A 20,261-nucleotide genomic window follows, 5' to 3' on the forward strand; every position below is an offset into this window, starting at 1 on the left:
AGCTGTGAAGCTATGAAACAACTCAGACATTCTACAGATCAAGTGGCCTGGAGGCTTCAAAGGACTCAAAAGAAGTAAGGATAGTTTAGGCTGGGGCAGATTAAAGAGACATAGAGCCAGAAGTAATGTACAAACCTTGGGTGGATCCTGAATTGGGTAAAATATCACCACAAAGGACATTTGGGGAATGAGGTGCTTTCCAACATCATCAGCCAGTTCTTTGATTCTCTTGAGAGACCAGCTGGGTGTCGTACAATTTAATTCAACTCTGAAACCATTTACCTGGAGTTAGCATCAGATCCCACAGGTTAATGTGCTCAAGCCCAGGAGATTAGGCTAGGCATGGTGGCTCAAGCTTGTAATCCTAGCACTCTGGGAGGCCAAAGTGGACAGATTGCTTGAGCCCAGGAGTTTGAGACCAGCCTAGGCAACATGGCGAACTCTCATCTCTACAAAAAAATACAAAAATTAGCTGGACATGGTGGCGTGCACCTGTAGTCCCAGCTATTTAAAAAAATATTATTATTAAAAGTAATGGCAAAAACTGCAATTACTTTTGCAACAACCTAATACTTGGGAGGCTAAGGTGGGAGGATTGCTTGAGCCTGGGAGGTGGAGGTTTGCTTGAGCCTGGGAGGTAGAGGTTGCAGTGAGCCAAGATCAAGCCACTGCACTCTGGCCAACCTGGGTGACAGAGTAAGACTCTGTCTCAAAAAAAAAAAAAAAAAAAAAAAAAAAAAAAAAGAGCCTACAAGATTGCCTGACCTTCAGATGCCAATCACAAGTCAGGACTCAAAGTCTGGCTTTAAGTCAGGGGTTCCGACAACCCCTTCCCCAAGTTTGATAATTTGCACGAATGGCCCACAGAACTCAGGGTTACTTATATTAACCAGTATATTACAAAGAATACAACTCAGGAACAGCCAGAGGGAGGAGATGCACTGGGCAAGGTGGGGAGGGAGCTCCCAGGCCCTCTCTGAGCCCACGCCCACCCCTCAACACCTCAGTGAGTTCCCAAACCCAGAAGCTCATCAAATCTCATTGTTCAAGAGTTTTTCTCTTCTACTGGTTGAGAATTGGAAAAAAAAAAAAAAAGTTTTACATAGAGCTCAATCTCCAGCTCCCAACCCCCACCCCCACCCTCACCCTTTCTGTCAGCCCACAGGAGGGGCTGAACCATCCAACCCTCTAATTATTTGGTGTTTCTGGTGATTCGCCTCATCCTAAGGCCATCTAGGGCCTTACCCTAAATCATCGCATCAGCGTAAACTAGGTGTGACTAAATGGGCTCATTATTAATAACAAAAGGTATTCCTATCAGGAAATTCCAAGGGTTTTAAGAGCTCTGTGCCAGGAACTGGGGACAAAGAACAAACATATTTCTTACAACACAGGAATGTCATAAGAAATGTGGCCTGTATATAGGACTGAAAAGTTTGATTTCATGGTGTTTTTTGTTTTTTGTTTTTTTTTATCAGATGGACAGCAGTGGTGTGAGGAAGAATGCCCTTTCTGGGAAGCCGAATGCTGAGGTATTTAGAGAAGTGGGGTCACAACGACTGCAGCCTCCTTGTAGCTGGGTTGGCAAAAAAAGAAGTGGTCTATTTAGAGAGAGCTGTTAAGACAAGATGTTCACAACTGATAACTCAGAGGCGGGCAGATGTTCTTTGAATTCTTCCTTCCATTTTTCTGTGCGTTTAACTTTTTCAAAAAAAAAAAAGTCCATTTCCTCTATCGCAGCTTGATACAGAAAGTATTGATTAGGGGATACTCCAGCCACCTGATAATGCTCCCCGTCTGGTATGAGAGAAGGGGGCTCTCTCGGCCCTACCCCAGCCTACCCCAAGCATCAGAACCAGGGAACAAAGAACCACTGCCCCACACATCAGTGCATTGACTTGCCAAGAGCCATGACCCGGCCACACCAGGGCACACCGGGTCTCTCCAGGCAGGCTGTGGGCAGCCAGCTGGGGGTCTTTCAGTTCTTTAGAGCATCTTTCCCCAGTGCCTGACACAGGGCCCAGTGTGTGCACCTGGTGATTAAGGGTGAGGATTCAGGGAGCCTTGGGTCTGGCTTCCAGACACCGATCAGCTCTCCTAATGAGAATGTTGGGGAGGGAGCCGGGGGCTGGAGTCTCATGGGTGGGGACAGTTTTCCAGGCAAGCCTTTCCTAATTGGCTTTCTGAATTTCCCCTAAACAACAAAAGGAACCAGCTGGCCCCAATAAGTCTTGGATCAGGTACAATGTAGGCAAGTAACACATGACAGTCCACACCAGGACCCCAGAAGCTATAACATTCAGGGCCTCAGAGGTCACCCCTCAAGTTTCAGATGCACTGGGACATTTTTTATCAAAAAGAAACCCAACGCAATGTATAAACTGTGATGCTGGGTCCTGATTTTTTTTAATGCACTATGAGAGATGTTTTAGGGACAATTAGATATGTTTTTGCATAAACTTAGTATTTTCTTAGGCATGATAACAGTGTTGTGGCTATAACTATATCCAAGAATATTCTTTTACCTTTTCTATAGCAACCAAGTTCTATGTTTTCCAAGAAGAGGTGTGTGTGTGTGTGTGTGTGTGTGTGTGTGTGTTGTTTTGTTTTGTTTAGAGGAGACAAGGTCTCACCCTGTTGCCCAGGCTGGAGTACAGTGGTGTGATCATAGCTCACTGCAGCCTCAACCTCTTGGGCTCAAGCGATCCTCCTGCCTCAGCCTCCCAAGTAGCTGGGACTGCAGGCACATGCCACCACACCTGGCTAAAGGAAGAGGTTTGTTTACTACAGGTTTGAGTCTTCCTTTTTGCCTAAAGCTCCAGACCAGATTCAGTGCCATTAGGAAAGTCTCAGTGGCCACAGACAAGGGTCAGCTCACCAGAGGCCTGGGTCTGGTGGCCTGTTCTGGCCTGGAATTAATGCCCAAACCAGATGTTTCACTAACTGCTACCTGGAGCTAAATACAGGCTGTAATGGGAACCTACCTATTACAGATCCAAGTGCACCTATTAGGAAACAGGGTGCCGAGGGCTTTAGAACATGCCCCTCACTGCATGGGGAAGAGGCCTGGGGAAAGGGAGAGGGAGGGTCACTTGTCACCTCAAATCCTTTTCTCCTCTGCTTTAAGAAAATCAGGACAAGAGAAGATGCATGCAACAAGCCAACATGACCATGAAACCCCGTGCAGAAAGTGGCAGCCGGGAAAGGAGGTAAAGGTCAGGAATGGGCTCCCAGAGGGCTGGCGCTGATGCGACCCAGCAAAGAGCCCAGGCCAGCTGGAGGCACTGGGCCACTTATGAGCTGCGCGATGCTGGCCAGACCATCTCCCTCAGAGCGCCAACTGCCTCTCCACTGTGACATGGGAATATAATGGTCACGCGAAGGAGACCCTGAGGTGGTGAAACTCCTTTGTAAACTGTAAGACGCTGTACCATAATGAGAAGCCACTTCCTTCTTTAACAGTCAGCAGTACACAGACTGTGTTAAGTGTCTGCACCTGACCAGGAGGTGCCACACTGCCTGCGTTCCCAGAAAAGAGCTGGAAGGAACCACTGAGAACTTCCAGTGTCTCCCAAACTCCAGCCATTCTCTTATCACATCTCCACATGGTCGGGTTGGCCAGCTACTTGCATTATTATTAATTCGATGTTTTAATAAAACCCCACTGGCTTTTCTTACTCAAGTAAATACGGTCCTGACCTAAACTAATCAAGATCTACACAATCACAAGTTTGAGGTACTAATTATTTTTTTAATACACATCACACTTCCCATATGCATATTAAAATGTTTAAATGTTCTCCCATGGCCCACCTACAATCATCTTGTGCACCACCAGGAATCAGCCGGGGGACGCTGATCCGGCCCAATCTCCTGATTTTGCAGATGGGAATCTGAGGCTGAGAGAGAGGCTGGCACTCCCACAAGGTCACACTGCAAATTAGCCCCCACTCAGCAGCTGCGACCAGGGTCTCCCAGCTCCCAGGCCAGTGCTCTGTCACACCACAGGCCACCCTCCCTCACCAGGAACAAGACTTCTCACGCCCTGGCATATCCTCTCCAAAAAAATAAAAATTAAAGGATGCATTTCTGAAGGACAGTGATGCTGGCCCCACTTCTGCCTTCCTGCAGCTCCAGAGAGCCAATGGGACCCGGGCCCTGGCCTCTGGTGCCACTTCGGGTCAGCTTGCTCCCTCCATCCCCACACAAGGTGGCAACCGGCCCACCTCCCTAGGGGAGCCTGTCGCCCCTGCCCTGGGAAGCTGGTGCTACTCCAGCAGAGATACCAGTCCCTGTGTTAGCAATGTCTTGTAACTTCTGCATAAAGTTACAAACCTAACCGGGATGGCCTTCTGGAAGCGCAGAGCCTCGGGGAGGATCAGAGACGCCCTCAAGTCTAGAACATGTTTGATGAGTGACTAAATGACCAAACCACCCATCCCCAAAAAGTCCATCTCTCTAAGAAAAGTTCTTCCAAGAAAGAAGAACAAACATCTAGGCCAGGAAGGAAGCCGGTAAGTCTGCCGAGAGAGAGAGGCTTCACACCCCACCTCCAGCTCTCACGAGTGAGTTACCTAACTCTCTGGGCATCTCCTTCCCAAGTGCAAACGAGGCAAGAGCAGCGCTGTCTCTCAGGCTGCTGGAGGTCGAAGTGAGAGAATGGCTAGAAAACAGCTCAGCCCAGAGCCTGGCACACAAGAAGGGCTCATTAATTGTTAGCTTTAAAGACAATATAGGACAACCTAGGAGGATGCAGAAGGCACAACCCAGCTAGATAGAGTGTGGGGGAATTCCTGGCTGAAAAAAGTCAAGTTTCATTCCATGTGAGGCCGGCACCAGAAGACCACAGTGGAGAAGGAAAATACTGTAGAAATGAACAGGCCAGAAGTAGGCCCCACCCCATCTCAGGGTCTGTGGGTCCCTGAACAACTCCTGCCCTCATCTTGTCTCTGCTCTGAACAACTCCTGCCCTCATCTTGTCTACCTGCCTAGTGGTTGGAAAGCCAAGTGGCCACTGCCACCCCCAGGGGAAGCCCAGAGCCCAACACCCCGAAGCTAAGTGTCTCTGCCACAGCCTCCTGGGAGACTCTGGCCAGGCCTGCTTGCTCCACCCAGATCACAGAATGTCTGCAGCTGTCGGAGCATGCTGCTAGGACTCAGTGAGTGCCAGCTTCTCAAGGGGACAGGGACAGGGCTGGCTCATCTGTCCCTGTGACCTGGTCCCTCCCAGGTCAGAGGCTGAGTCAGAACCAAGCCAGAGGCATGAACAGGGCTCCCCTAGCCTGGGTTCTGACCCTGCAGGGAACATTCTTCCCTTCTCTGTGAGAAGTCACAAGTCAGGCCTCTGTCCCCACATCCTGGCTGGAGAGGAAGCTCCTGGTTTGAAACCACTGAGTAGTGTCCATTGTCCCCCCTGCACACTAGAGATGGTCCCATTGGCAGAGTTTTAGAACCAGGGGCACATGCTCGGTGGCTTGGGGCTTGGTTTCCTTCTCTCTGAAAGGAACGGGTAACACTAGATGCCCTCTACGGCCCCTCAAAGTTCAACCCACTGGAAGTTCAGACCACATCCTAACTGCCCCACACAATGGGTGACGCTCCTGTTCTGAAGCTGTCAGGGAATCCCACGTTTTACAGCTCAGCTTGGCAAGCAGTTTTGATTTAACTGTTTTCACAGCCGGCAAGTCCTTCCTGAGAGCTAGCTCGCATCCACCTTCCCCGGTTTTAACCTCTAACCTCTTTCCATTAGGTTTTCCTTGCAGAGGGGAAGCCCCAAGAAACCAGCTGTAGGACATGGCCCCCTGGCCTGAGGATGGGACAGAAGCCTCACTCCCCACAGTCTCACTCCTCCCCCAGCCCCTCTGTTCTTGCCCCACTCCTTCCCCCTTGGTTTTCAGCACAACCCACAGAAGGAAGGTGGTTCTCACGGCCCTGCTCAGTTGGGCCCCTCCCTAGTAAGGCCACCTGGTGAGGCAGAAGGGCTTGCATTTTCCTATGGCTGCCCGAACAAATGACCACAAATGGGGTGGCTTAAAACAGAAGTTTAATCTTTCACAGTTCTGGAGGCCAGAGGCCAAGGTGTCTGCTGAGCCATGCTCCCTCTGGAGGCTCTAGGGGAGAAGCCCTCTTGCCTCCGCCAGCTTTTAGTGGCTCCCAGAGTTGCTCGGCTTGTCTGCCCCCGTCTGCACACTGAGTACACTGAGGCCGTGTACTCAGTTTCCTCTGTGTGCCCATGGCCTCCTCTTCTGTCCGCCTCATATCTCCCTCTGCCTTTCTCTTATAAAGGCACTTGACATTGGATTTAGGGCACACTCAGGTCATCTAAGATGATTTCATTTCAAGATTTTGAACTGAATTATATCTGCAAAAACCCTTTTTCCAAATAAGGTTACATTCACAGGTTCTAGCACCTAAACATACATTCCTTCATACTTTATTATTATTATTTTTTGAGACGGGGTCTCGCTTTGACGCCTAGCTGGAGTGCAGTAGCGCCATCTCGGCTCACTGCAACCTCCACCTCCCAGGTTCAAGCAATTCTCCTGCTTCAGCCTCCCAAGCAACTGGGATTATAGGCATGTGCCACTATGCCCGGCTAATTTTTGTATTTTTAGTAGAGATGGGGTTTCACCATGTTGGCCAGGCTGGTCTCTAACGCCTGACCTCAAGTGATCCACCTGCCTCAGCCTCCCAAAGTGCTGGGATTACAGGTGTGAGCCACCGCACCCGGCCAAGAACATACCTTTTTGATGAGGCCACGACTCAACTCACAACAGAGCTCACCAGTCAGAATGAGAAATCAAGGCCTCATCCTTCTGCTAACTGGCCCCTAGCTTACCACCATGATCCCAAGCAAGGTCCTCTCCCCTGTCTGGCCCTCTTTCACCATCTGTGAAGTAGAGATAGACCACCACCTGCCACACCTCTCCTATGGGGGCCAGAACTGCAGTTCACTGACCTGGAGATCACAGCCAGCTTTCCAACATGATAATCCTGCATCGAGAGTTCTCAAACTCGAGATATCATTTAAGGAGGAAAAATTGTCACAGGCCACCCCACAAGTTTCTGAATCCCTGACTCATAAAACTTAAGCCTGATTCTATAGAAACTTATTCTAGTTACAAAGGTAACTGCACAGAAACCTTGCCTTTAGAGCACGTAAAAGACTGTTTTGAAGATAACCAAAAGGAAAGCAAAATTCTAGAACTCACAGACTCCCCTCCCTCCCACAACATACATCCTGGTTCCCTGCAGGAGAAGCCAGCTCCCATAGTCTCCCACATTCCCAGGCCAGTGGTCTCCACATACCTCCACCAGCCCTTCCTCGCCCACATGGGGCCCTACTGACTCCCCCTGCACTTCTCCCAAACCCCTGGCTAGAGTGTTCTCTTTCTTTCTGGGCCTCTCCCAACTGTGTTTGCTAACTTTCCCCAGCTCAGAGAACCTGTCCAGATCGTAAGAGATGTCAGAAGAAGGTTTCACATCACTCAGGATTCACCTGCAGAGAAAGGTGTCCTGGAAATCGCCAGTACCATCAGAATTCCCTTACAGATACCACCCTGAGCTGTGGTTTCGACTCCAGCTGCACATTAGAATCACCCAGGGAAGTTTAAAAATTACAGGTAGGGCCAGGTGCGGTGGCTCATGCCTGTAATTCCAGTACTTTGGGAGGCCGAGGCGGGCGGATCACGAGGTCAGAAGATCAAGACCATCCTGGCTAACACGGTGAAACCCTGTCTCTACTAAAAATACAAAAAACCAGCTGGGCGTGATGGTGGGCACCTGTAGTCCCAAGCTACTTGGGAGGATGAGGCAGGAGAATGGCGTAAACCTGGGAGGCGGAGTTTGCAGTGAGCCGAGATCGCACCACTGCACTCCAGCCTGGGCGACAGAGCAAGACTCCGTCTCAAAAATAAAATAAACTTAAAAAATAAAATAAAAATAAAAATATTACAGATAAAGCTGGGCACGGTGGCTCACGCCCATAATCCCAGCACTTTGGGAAGTGGAAGCAGGTGGATCACTTAAGCCCAGGAGTTCAAGACTAGCCTGGGCAACATGGTAAGACACTATTTCTACAAAAAAAAAAAAAAACTTTAAAATTAGCCAGGTATGGTGGCACATGCCTGTGGTTCTAGCTACTCAGGAGGCTGAGGTGGGAGGATCACTTGAGCCCAGGAGGTCAAGGCTGCAGTGAGCCATGATTGGACCACTTGCTCTGGGTGACAGAGCAAGACCCTGTCATTATAATTTTTTTTTTTTAATTACAGGTGCCTGGGCCTAGCCCAGACCCACTGAATCAGAAGCTCTGGTGATGGGGGGGCGGTGGCGGGGGGTGGTGGACATGTGTTCTTGTGAAATCCTCCCAGGGTAGGAGGCCTTGAGCCATGAAGTCAAGGTCCACTGGCCAAGAAGGTCCTGTCTTTTGACTCTGGGAAGTGACCTAGTCTCAGAATCCTGTGCATCCCCCCAGGGGATGGTCCCAATCTGCCACAGGGTGGGCCAGAGGCTGGCCTCAGCCCACCACCAGCCACACTGTGCCCATGCCTGCACCCAGCACCTGGCACAGTGAGCGCCCAGAAATGAACACCCTGACCCCAAGCACCCCCACAGTCTCCCCATACTGCACCCAGCACAGCCGGAGAGGTCAGCATGGCCAACCCTCTGGTAGGAGATGGGAAACAGCCTGTGTCACTCATACAAGGTCACAGGCAACATCCTGAGAGGGACTTCCAGCAGCCCCAGGAGTTGGGGGTTCCTGCTCTCCCAGGCAGGAAGTGGGAGGGTTCTGAAGAGGGAAAAACAAGCCCATCTGGGCCAAGGCTGTTTTCCTTCCACCCTCCAGGGAAATATTTGCTTCACTGCAGGCCCAGATGCAAATGTCTTGGCGAGAAAGTCCCTTCTGGAAAAAATTAAAACCCAACAGGCACCTTTCCCACAGTGAAACAGTTCTTGTCCCAGGAACAGACGCAAATGATGGTTCTCACACAAGTTACTTCCCCGCTCAGGGCCTCAGTCTCCTCCTCTGTAAAATGGGACAAGGCACACGGGGTCATTCTGAGAATGCAAAGAGATGAAGCAAAGTGTGGCGAGACACGCGGCAGACGGTGTGTCCTCCCAGCATCTGCATGAACGGTTACCCAGCCAGATGCCCACTCAGAGCTCTGTGGGCACTGCCTCATCCAAGCCTCACCCCTGTGGGCAGCACAACAATTATCCCCTCCCAGCAGACAAGAAAACCAAGGCACAGAGAGTTGTCCATGACTTGTCACATGGACCTTCTCCTCACCTGCCAACCAAGAAGTGCTCATCCTCCTCAGGTCTGCTTGGTCTCCAGACCTGGTCTTCCCAGAGGGCATTTCTGACCTCAACACTCAGGCCCAAAAAACATTCTGTAGCCCGCCCTCCCTCTCCCAAGACTCATCTCCACTCCTCTCTGCAAGGCCTCTCTGCCCAGGGAAGCTCTCAGAGTCCTCCCAAGGACTCCTCTGTAAAACAGGACAAGACCCCCTGTCCTGCCCAGCTCAAGGGTCACTCTGAGAATTCAAAGAGATGAAGCAAAATGTGGTGGTCAGGCCACTACAGTCAGGCAGTCTAGCTCAGACTGGCCCTTGATGGAACCAGCTCCTCCAGCCAGTTGGTCTGACCCCTTGGGTGTGCATGTGTTCTTTTCCAGGGAATGGGCCCCTCCCACCCCTTAGTTCCTGGGCTAACATGGCACATCACCAGAGGCAGAGGTGGCTGCCATCTCCTTCACAGGCCAACCCTCTAGCGGGGGAAGGTGACACCATAAGTCTACAGTGTCTCTATGGTGTCTCTTCCCCACCTCCACCGGCCCAGGCGCCTAGCTTGGAGCTGCACAACTCGTGCCGACCGAGGGCTGGGACCCCTCAGAGCCTTGCAGGACACTTCTCAGACGGCCTGCCTGGCCCCGCGTGCCTGTTGTGGCCCAGTGCCTCTGACAGTGTGCCATGGTAGCCCAGAAACTAAGGGGTGGGAGGGGCCCAGCCTCTGGAAAAGACCACATGCACGCCCAAGGGGTCAGACCAGCTGGCTGGAGGAGCTGGTTCCATAGCCATCTGTTCTGGGCAGGCTGAGTACCCCAGGGGCAAAGAAGCCTCCTCTGACAAGATGGATTCCAGAGGTTCTCATCTCATCTCATCTCATCTCATCTCATCTCATCTCCCCAACTACCCCTGAGCAATGCAAGGCTCGCAGGTGACTCTCCCTCCCTCTGTGGGCAGGGAGCCCTAGAGTCTCCCTCCCTTCGTGGAGGTTGGGGGCCCTACAGTCTCCCTCCCTCAGTGGGTGGGGGGCCCTAGAGTCTCCCTCCTTCCATGGGTGGGGGGCCCTAGAGTAGGCCCCGTGCTTTCGCACCTCTCATCTCACAGGATCCTCCCCACTGCCCTCTGGGGTACCCACAGAGGAGGCATCTCGGAGGCTCAGAGAGCTGGTCCTTTACCCAGTGTCACACAGAATAGCCAACACCTACCTGATCTAGGTCTCTGGATGTCAAGACCACAGGGCCTGACAATGAAAACCTGCTTCTCAGTCACTCGAACCCCAAACTCTTCATACAGCCAGGCCCCTGCCACCCTCTCCATCCACAGCGCAGCCCTTCCCGGGCTTCCTCATCTGCTGCAGCCATGCTTGCGATCTGCCTCAGGGACTTTGCACTCATGGCTCTCTCTGCCTGGGATGCTCTGGACAAGCCTTTATGGCTGGCCCCTTCTCTATTTGAGCTTCAGCTGAAATGTCAGCTCCTCATAAAGGCTTTCCCTGACCACATCATCGAAAGTGGAAACACCCATCCCTCCCCACTTGCTCACTAATTTTCTCCTTAGCACCTATCACAAGTGATACTTATTTACTGCTCTGTCTTCCAAGGCCTGGACTAAACCTGCCTTGTTCATAGTTGTTTCCCACACCTACCACGGTATCACAGTGCCTGGCATTCGGTAGGCATCAAATAACTATTTGTTGACTTAATGAACAAACCAACCAACCAGAGAGCACGGCTGGTTAAGACTGAATGCTCCTGCCTTCCAACAAGAAGTCAATTCAAACCCATTCACATCTAAAAGTTCTCTCTGGGAAAGGTTGTTTCATTTTTTTTTTTTTTTTTTGTCTGTTTTGTTTTCCCCCACCCTCAACCTCTTCTGACCAGACTTACCCAGAAAACATCTTTCCCCTTTGTGGAGCCAGTTGGTACAGAGATTTCATTATCAGTCCCTTATCAGGTTGACCGTGAGCCCCACCCCAGGGTGGCATTGTGAGTCACCTGGGAAGAAAGGGCTCCGGGCAGGAGGGCAGGTGGTTATTCCTGCTTCTCCAGGAACCAACCCAAAGGCAGCAAGGTCCAGTCCTATGACATAAAGCAATTCCTCTATTAAAGCGGGGAACGAGACCATGTACAAAGTCTAGGTTAAGAGCAAAGGACATTTCTCAGGGCCTTAGTTTGCTCATCTATAAAATGAAGGTGTTGGAAGGTTCTCCAAACCCCTGGCAGGGCTGCAGCCCTGATTCTCTGGATTTTAAAGTCTCTGTGGCCAGACTGGGGGAGGGGAGGACCTCTCTGTGCCCAAGGCCTGAGCCCAGTCTGATGCTATGAGATCATCTCTGACAGCCCATTAGGCACGGCTGACCACTTCTCCAATATGAAGGCTGCCCCACTTTCAGCTTCACTATTTGAGTTTCACTATTTGGAATGCTTACCTAGAGCCAGAAAATGAACTCTGCTCGACAAATCAAACACAATAAGAAAGATAATTAAAGAAGTAAAATGTCTACATATATGTACAAGATGTCCAGATGGATGTTTACCAACATATAACAGCGGTTGAATCCCAGTAGTAGAATCAAAGGGGACTTTTGTTGTTTTCGTTGTACTTTCCCGAATGGCTTGAATTTTTTAAGCTATGCGCATGTATTATTTTCACAAAAATAATAAAGCTCTTCTCGAAAGTAAAAATCTCCTCCTGGAAACTGTCTCCAGAGAAGTGCTTTCTTTTTGGCCTGGCTTCACCTAGTGCTTCACTGGGAGGCCAGGGACGTGGCCTCTTTCAGAAAGGTTATCTTCTACCCTCACCCTGACACCAGGGAGGAACATACATGGCGCCTGGAAAGGTCATGGGGGCCCGAGGAAGAAACTGGAGTCGGGCAGCCTCCATCTGGTCTTGGCCTGTCACTGACTTGCTGTGGGCTTTCAGGCAACTCACTTCTCTTCAGGCCTCTGATTTCTTATCGGTAAATTCAAAAGGCTGCACTAGAGGTGTCTTTAACAGCCCTTCTCATTCTTAGTCTATGGCTCCTGAGCAGCAAGGCTAGAGAGGAAGGCAGGAAAAGAACGGCTAATCCGTGAGTAATTGATGGAGTGTTTGTCATGTGCCAGGCACCGCTCTAAGCTCTTCAGATGTATTAATCCATTTAATCTTCTCAGCAACTCTCAGGTAGGTGAGGTGCATGGAAGTTATGCCTAGGCCACTTAACCTTTAAGTGTCAGAGCTGGGATTTGAACCCAGGCAACCTGGTACACAGCCCACACTCTTAACCATTAAACTATAAGAAATGTAAGAAATCACAGACCAAGCTCTAATAAGCAGGTTCATCCTCGGAGAAAGCCCAGAAAGAGTTCCTATTGCCTCTGGCATTCGCTGCCTCCACCACCTACCCACCCTCAGCTCCTCCCCACTTGCCCCCAACTCCCACCAAGTCCTTTTCTTCTGATTAGTCAACACTCCCCAGCCATGACACCTTTACCCACTTGAAAGTCCTACCCTGTTATCAAGGAAACAGGCTTGGTGCTCTGTGGAGAGTCCGTAGCACCATGATCAGCCCTGCCCACTTTGCAAACTCAAGGCCTCAGCAGACCTGACCACTGCGGGTTACACCCCCAGCCAGGCCTCTGCCCCAAATTGGATCCTCGCCTTGTAGGTGCAAGTGGGACTCAATCACCATCATGCAACGAGCCTCCCCTGAGCACCTACTGTGTGCGCAGGCCCCAGGGCCAGCATTCAGAGGAGGATATGGATGAACTACAATCCTGACCTCTGGGAGCCCACGGTCCAGCAAGGAAAAGCAGTCCTGTAAGCGGATCTCTAAGATACCCTGTGGGCAGTGCTAAAATTAGAGGTGTGACCCCAACGGGCTGAGGGCGCATGTGTCAGAATGATTCACCCTGTGTGGTGGGAAAAGGAGGCTCTAAGTGCCTCAGCGTGAGTTCATTTCTCCCGCAGACATCTCCATGACTTACTGGAAGGGCCAAGGAGCACCTGCCTGAGGATGCAGGGACCTGGGGTACATGCCAGCTCTGCCAAGTGAGCCTCAAACACACCCTTTTGCAGCCCCAAAGTTCCCTGCTGAAAACAAGAGGGCCCTGAGTGTGGGACAGATAACCATAAGCGGTTTAGGGGCATATCTATCATAGGGACTTACAGACTGAGCTTTCCTCGTTCAATGCCCTTTCGACCCCTCCAATTGCATCAAGGAGTGGGTCTCAGTTTGGGTGCTAGTTTGTCTTTAAGCCCCTCAAGCACTTGCCAACCTACCTTTTGAACAGAGAGGGTGGGCGTCAGGGTCACAGCCTTCAGCACCCATGACATCCAGCTAGGATTTAGTATCATTGTTTTGTTTTCCCTGTACTGTATTTACTTTAAACCTTTACCTGCTATTTACGATGGGGGTCTTGGTTTCCCATTCATAATACTGATATAAAGCCTCCTTTTAAAAATAAATTTAAAGGCGTGCATATTCAGGGCAACTTGAACCTATGTGCCTGGAAAATAAAAAATATATACTTTAAAAAAGGGAAAAAAAGGAAAAGAAATTTAACTTTAAAAAGTAAGTTTAGGCTGGACGCAGTGACTCACGCCTGTAATCCCAGCACTTTGGGAGGCCCAGGCTGGTGAATCATTTGAGGTCAGGAGTTCGAGACAGTCTGGTCAACATGGTAGAACCCCGTCTCTATCAAAAATACAAAAATTAGCCCAGCGTGGTAGTAGGCGCCTGTAGTCCTAGCTACTCGGGAGGCTGAGGCAGGAGAATCGCTTGAGCCTGGAAGGCAGAGGCTGCAGCAAGATCACACCACTGTACTCCAGTCTAGGTGAAAGAGCGAGGCTCTGTCTCAAAAAAAAAAAAAAAGAAAGTAAATTTAAATAAACATATTAAGTAAATAATATTACAATTGGTATCACCTCTATATAGGACAATTTAATAACATGAAAATGTTAAATGCACATACAAAAACAGGCAAAGCTATTCTATACTGCTAGATAATCCAGTGATGATCACCCCCAAAGATAAGAGATAGTGCCTAGAAGAGGGCTCGAGGGGTATCTGGCTTCTGCTGTCCATTCTGCTGGTTGACCTGGGGGCTCAGTGTTCAGGTGTGTTCACTTTGTGAAAACTCATCAAGCTGTATATACTGATGGCAGGCGCGTGTCTGCATGTATAATAGATAATCATATACCCCTTAACTCAACAACCCCACTCCTAGAAATTACTCCGCAGACATATACACCCATGCAAAATGACACATTCAGAGATACTCACTCTGTCACTGTTCTCAGTGAACGAAAGGAAGAAAGAAAGAAAGAAAGAAAGAAAGAAAGGGGGGGGAGGGGGGGAGGGATGGAGAGAAAGAGAGAGAGAAAGAAAGAAAGAAAGAAGGAAAGAAAGAAAGGAAGGAAGGAAAGAAGGAAGGAAGGGAGGGAGGGGGAGAGAGAGAGAGAAAGAAAGAAAGAAAGAAGGAAAGAAAGGAAGGAAGGAAAGAAGGAAGGAAGGGAGGGAGGGGGAGAGAGAGAGAGAAAGAAAGAAAGAAAGAAAGAAGGAAAGAAAGAAAGAAAGAGAGAGAGAAAGAAAGAGAGAAAGAAAGAGAGAGAGAAAGAGAGAGAGAAAGACAGAAAGAAAGACTGGGAACAACCTAAGAGTTCCCCAGCTGGGGACTATTAAATAAATGTGGCATAGCCTAGAGTGGAATCTATGCAGCCAACACACAGAATGAGGCAGCTCCTAGCAGAGCTCCATAATTCTCGTGGATTTAAATTTAAGTGAAAGAGGGGCTACATACGTAGTTCTGTGTATAGTATGCTACCTTATTTTAAATATACATATGTTTGTCCTAAAACATCCTTTGACTACGATAGCTCAGAAAAGAGTGACAGGAAACTGATAACAAAGGCATCCTCTGGACTGGGCAGGCCAGGAGAGAGGGTGGGAGGGGAGGCTTGTCACTAACCACTACCCTTTCCTTTTTTTTTTTTGAGACTGTCACCAGGCTGGAATGCAGTGGCGCTATCTAGGCTCACTGCAACCTCCGCTTCCCGGGTTCTAGCGATTCTCCACCTCAGCCCTTGCTGTAGCTGAAACTACAGGCACACGCCACCACACCCAGCTAATTTTTGTATTTTTAGTAAAGACGGGGTTCTGCCATGTTGGCCAGGATGGTCTCGATCTCTTAACCTCACGATCCGCCCGCCTCAGCCTCCCAAAGTGCTGGGATTACACCTCACCCGGCCTTACCCTTTTCTGCTTCTAAATTTTGTACCAAGCCCATGCATGCATTTCTATCAGTAGTAATTTATTTTTTATTTTTTATTTTCTGCAACAGAGTCTCATGCAGGCTGGAGTGCAGTGGCACAATCTCAACTCACTTCAACCCCCATCTCCTGAGCTCAGGTGATCCTCCTACCTCAGCCTCCCAAGTAGCTGTGACTACAGGTGCATGCCACCACGCCCAGCTAATTTTTGTATTTTTAGTAGAGACAGGGTTTCACCATGTTGCCCAGGCTGGTCTCGAACTCCCAGGTTCAAGCAATCTGCCCATCTTGGCCTTCCAAAGTGCTAGGATTACAGGCATGAGCCACAATGCCTGGCCAATAGTAATTTTTTTTTTTTTTTTTTGAGACTGAGTCTTACACTGTCACCCAACTACAGTGCCGTGGCACGATGTCAGCTCACTGCAACCTCCACCTCCTGGGTTCAAGCAATTCTCATGCTTCAGCCTCCCGAGTAGCTGGGATTACAGGCATACACCACCACACCTGGCTAATTTTTGTATTTTTAGTAGAGATGGGGTTTCACCATGTTAGCCAGGCTGGTCTCAAACTCCGGACCTCAGGTGATCCTCCCACCTCAGTCTCCCAAAATGCTGGGATTACAGGCGTGAGCCACCGGGCCTGGCCCCAGTAGTAATTTTTAAAGTAAGCAAAAAGTCTTACAGAAGGTACAAGGCTGTCAGAAAACTTATGGCCCCTGCAGACCTAAAAACCGAGATGCAAATTGTTAGCACTTTGGACTTACAAAGCAAGTAGTCTTTCCCTCAACCCCAGAGATGGCACCAGAGATGGCACCAGAGATAATAGGCTTTCCTGTAAATGGTTTCCAAATAACAGTAAACCTGGTCCAGGACAGATTACTTACTCACACTGGGCCCTGCCCTGAAGTCAAACTCTGGCACCTGGAGCTGCTCTGGCAGAGTTGGCAGGTGGCTGAGTTCTTGGCATGGGTGTGGAGACTTTTAAACAGAAATACTTCCAGGCATGGGAGTTAAGGATTTGGTAAGGCAACCTCAGTCGACAGAGGAGGGATTCCAAGTTCTGAGAACCACCCTGCCCAAGAGAAGCAAGGCAAGGGCCATTGGGTGGGCTTCTCTGGGGGCTGCAAAGGACCGCGACAGAACAAAGCCTTAAAAATTAGAGTTCGGTTTTATTTAACTGCATGACGTATGTTTGTACTGCACTTATTTTGCTCATATGTCACTCTTTCCCCATATCACTAATCCTAAAACAATTCAGTGAGGTACAAGGCAGAGATTCACTTATTCATTTTATAGATGAGAAAATGGAAGTGTGAGGAGGTAGAGAGACTGGTTTGTGATTACATATCTGGGGAAGGGGTGAAGCTGGAAATACAACTCCATCTTCCTACCTCCCCACCCATCAACCTTAGGCTCTTTCAACTCTGATCTACAGAGAGAAGGGCTCACAGACCACACAGGGCAGCACAGAAATCCTGGGGACTTAGGGGACCTATGAGACCATCTAGGGCAGCAGTTTTCAATACTGACTGCACACTAGAATTACCTTAATACTAGTAAGTAATTTACTACAATTAAGCTTATGTAAATTTAAATAAATACCTATGCCAGGGCACAAGAATCTGTAGATTCTGATGCAACCGCTGATTTATAGCTCAAATCACCCCCCAACTCCCATCCCACATATGACCTTCTGTCTCCCTGGAGCTTCCACCAACAGGTCCTTGCTCCATCCTCCAGCCCCCAAACATACTGTTCATCTCTCTTCCACATTACCTAGAGTCAGAGAATTGGATTGGAAACTGGCCTCAGACTAGTTTTCTAGATGGAAAAGTCAATGAACAGTTCTGAGGCCCAAAACAGGGAAGTGACTTGCCTAAGATATCCATAAGTCAGTAACAGAGCTGAATCTGGATCTCCGATTACCAGGCAAGGCCCCACCCACAAAGTGGTCACAAGGAAAGCCAGTCCTGATGGCAAATCCAGCAGCTCCTGCTAGCAGAAGAGACCCAGCAAGGGGCTAAGGAGGACACCAGGGAAGAGTGTGTATATTTGGTGGGAATGGGGTGTCAGTGACCACCCTGGGTCCCTGGGCAAGTCTGTTCTTGTGGCATACTGCAGGCAGAGAGCGATTCTGGAGTGACAGGGGCGGAGCTGGCCTATAGGAAGATATCCTCATCTCTAGACTAGGGCCCAGCCTAATATGAAACGCCCTTACAGAAACCCAATCTCTTGGGGCAGCTTACACCACAGGTGTCCAAATTCCCTGCCCACGATAGTAATAATGTCTCACACTTCTTGAGCTCTTCGCTAGGCACCGTACCCGGCCTATTTCATTTAATCTCCGCGAGCATCCTACAAGTTGAATATAATTACTGTGTCCATTTACAGATGAGGAAACCATGGCCGAGAGGGATGAAGTAACTTCCCCAAGATCGCTCAGCAAGTGCTCATTTCAGAAACGCACAAACTGAAATTGGAACGATACAGAGATTAGCAATGTTTTAAATAAAAAATAAAATATAAAATAAAATACCACTCGGAGCGACGGAATTCAAAGCTTGGTTCATGTCTAAACACTACCATCCTGCCCCCTAACAAGGCAGAGGAGGAGGTGAAGCCCAGCGACAGCGGAAACTGAGCACCTAGGAGTGCAGGAGACTTCGTCTGGGGGACTTCTCCTCGCCACGCAGGAGGCACGTGCATCCACCAAAGAGGAAACCAAGACGCAGCGGTGAAGCGTCTCGCTCAGGGGCATCAGCAAGTAACTAGCAGGGACCAGACCCGGAATCCAGGTCTCCCAACTCCGACTGCAAAGCCTAACTACTTAAGCTCCACAGGCCGATGCAGAGGCAGTCAGTCCTACCGGGTAGGCGTGGTGGGCGCGGCCAGCGCGGTCACCTCGGCCTAGCCAGCCGGCCAGCGGACGCACAGCGGGCAAACCGCCCACCCGGTGCACACAGGTGAGCCAGGTGGCACTCGGTCGGTCGGCAACCGGCTCTAACACTCCCGAAAGGGCGGCTGAAAATTCAGGCTGAGCTCTGGCCGCCAGAATGTGCGGTAGAAAGACAAGGAGTCCGCGCGCGCTCACCCGCGCAATCCCTGGAGCGGCTAAGAGTGGACCCAACCCCGGGCCAGTGAGGGGGCGGCCGGATTGTGGGTCCCCACCCCCATCCCCGGGCCCTACTGGGGTCACTCACCCAGAACACGGTGGAGTAGATGATAAGTGAAAACTTGAGCCAGAGGTAAGAGAAGCGCGCGCAGTAGCGCACCTGCTCCGAGTCCCCGCGCGGCATCCTGGGCGCTCCCCGCGCGGGTTACGGGGGCTCCGGGGCTCTCCGGCTCGGTCCCTCAGCCAGCGCTCGTGGCCCCACCTGCGGCTGCCGGGCTACCCGCCCCGCCACCGGCGTTCTCTCCGGGACTGACACTGGCGATCGGCAATCACAGCCCCAGCCGGGAAGCCTGCCAGCCCTGGCGGCCAATAGGAGGCCGCGGCGGCCCAGCCTCTGGGAGGGGCGGGCCAGGGGCGGGGCTGCTGCCCTGGGCCCTAGAGGGGACCAAGAAGGGATAGGAGGGGGAGACGGTCTTGCAAATGAGCTCGCGTGCAACTCTGGAAACGCCTGTGCAACGCAGGGCGCGTGGGAGAGGTGAACCAGAGGTGCTCTAGGGAGAGAGCGAGTGTGCCTAATCGGGGTACATAGAAATACAAGCTTTCCTCTTGTCAAGAGGGAAAACTGGGAAAAGGGCAAGAATTAATCGCCCAGGTGTTGAAAGTGCAAATGAGTGTGCTAAACGTGAATGGAATAAGGAAGTGGAGTTGCTCGGCTCAGGAAGGCTCAGGGAGGCAGACCAGGGTGGGGCTAATAGGCCCCTGTGGAGCTGGAGTCTGCTCGTGAAACAGATCTGCTGAAGGCCTTCACCAAACGACCTCGGAAGTCCCCTACTTTTGCCAGGTGATAACCCAGCCTTGGGAAGGGTTCTTCCCGGGAAACCCCATCTTCAAACTAGGTTGAAGGCCTGGCGCGGTGGCTCACGCCTGTAATCCCAGCACTTTGGGAGGCTGAGGCGGGCGAATGGCTTGAGCCCCAGGAGTTCAAGACCAGCCTGGGCAACATGGCAAAACCCCGACTCCATAATTAAAAAAAAATAAAAAGCCAGGCACGGCGGCGCACCTGTTGTCCCAGCTACTTGGGAGACTGAGGCGGGAGGATCGCTTGAGTCGGGAAAGTCAAGGCAGCAGTGAGCCGTGATTGTGCCAGTGCACTCCAGCCTGGGAGACAGAGTGAGACCCTCTCTCCAAAACAAAAACAAAAACAAAAACAAGGCCGGGCACGGTGGCTCACGCCTGTAATACCAACACTTTGGGAGGCCAAGGCGTGCGGATCACTTGAGGTCAGGAGTTCGAGACTAGCCTGGACAACGTGGTGAAACCCTGTCTCTACTAAGAAATACAAAAAAATTAGCTGGGCAGGGTGGTACATGCCTGTAGTCCCAGCTACTGGGGAGGCTGAAGCAGGAGAATCACTTGAACCCGGGAGGCGGAGGTTACAGTGAACCGAGATCCCGCCACTGCACTCCAGCCTGGGTGACAAAGGGAGACTCCATCTCAAAAAAACAAAAAACAAACAAACAGAAACTATAAGTGAGGGAGGCAGCTCCCTCTCTTGCACATAGCCAGCCACTAACCCAGCCTCCTCCCACCTGGCCTTTTCTCAGCCTGGGACCA

At 50.6% G+C, this 20,261-nt stretch overlaps 1 protein-coding gene across 2 annotated transcripts in view; it reads right to left on the bottom strand.

Moving 5' to 3' along the window:
- TSPAN15 (tetraspanin 15) overlaps positions 1-18,984 on the bottom strand; it is a 56,536-nt gene extending 37,552 nt beyond the window's left edge. The window contains exon 1 of one of the 2 annotated variants that reach the window (XM_054435768.2): positions 18,736-18,984. In XM_054435768.2, the coding sequence (XP_054291743.1) occupies positions 18,736-18,831 (96 nt within the window). In that variant the 5' untranslated portion in view covers positions 18,832-18,984. The remainder of the gene's footprint in view (positions 1-18,735) is intronic. The other variant, XM_054435769.2, reaches the window with a different exon arrangement.
- Positions 18,985-20,261: the final 1,277 nt, after the last annotated feature.

Source organism: Pongo pygmaeus, chromosome 8 (assembly GCF_028885625.2).
Source record: "Pongo pygmaeus isolate AG05252 chromosome 8, NHGRI_mPonPyg2-v2.0_pri, whole genome shotgun sequence".
Lineage (NCBI taxonomy): Eukaryota > Metazoa > Chordata > Mammalia > Primates > Hominidae > Pongo > Pongo pygmaeus.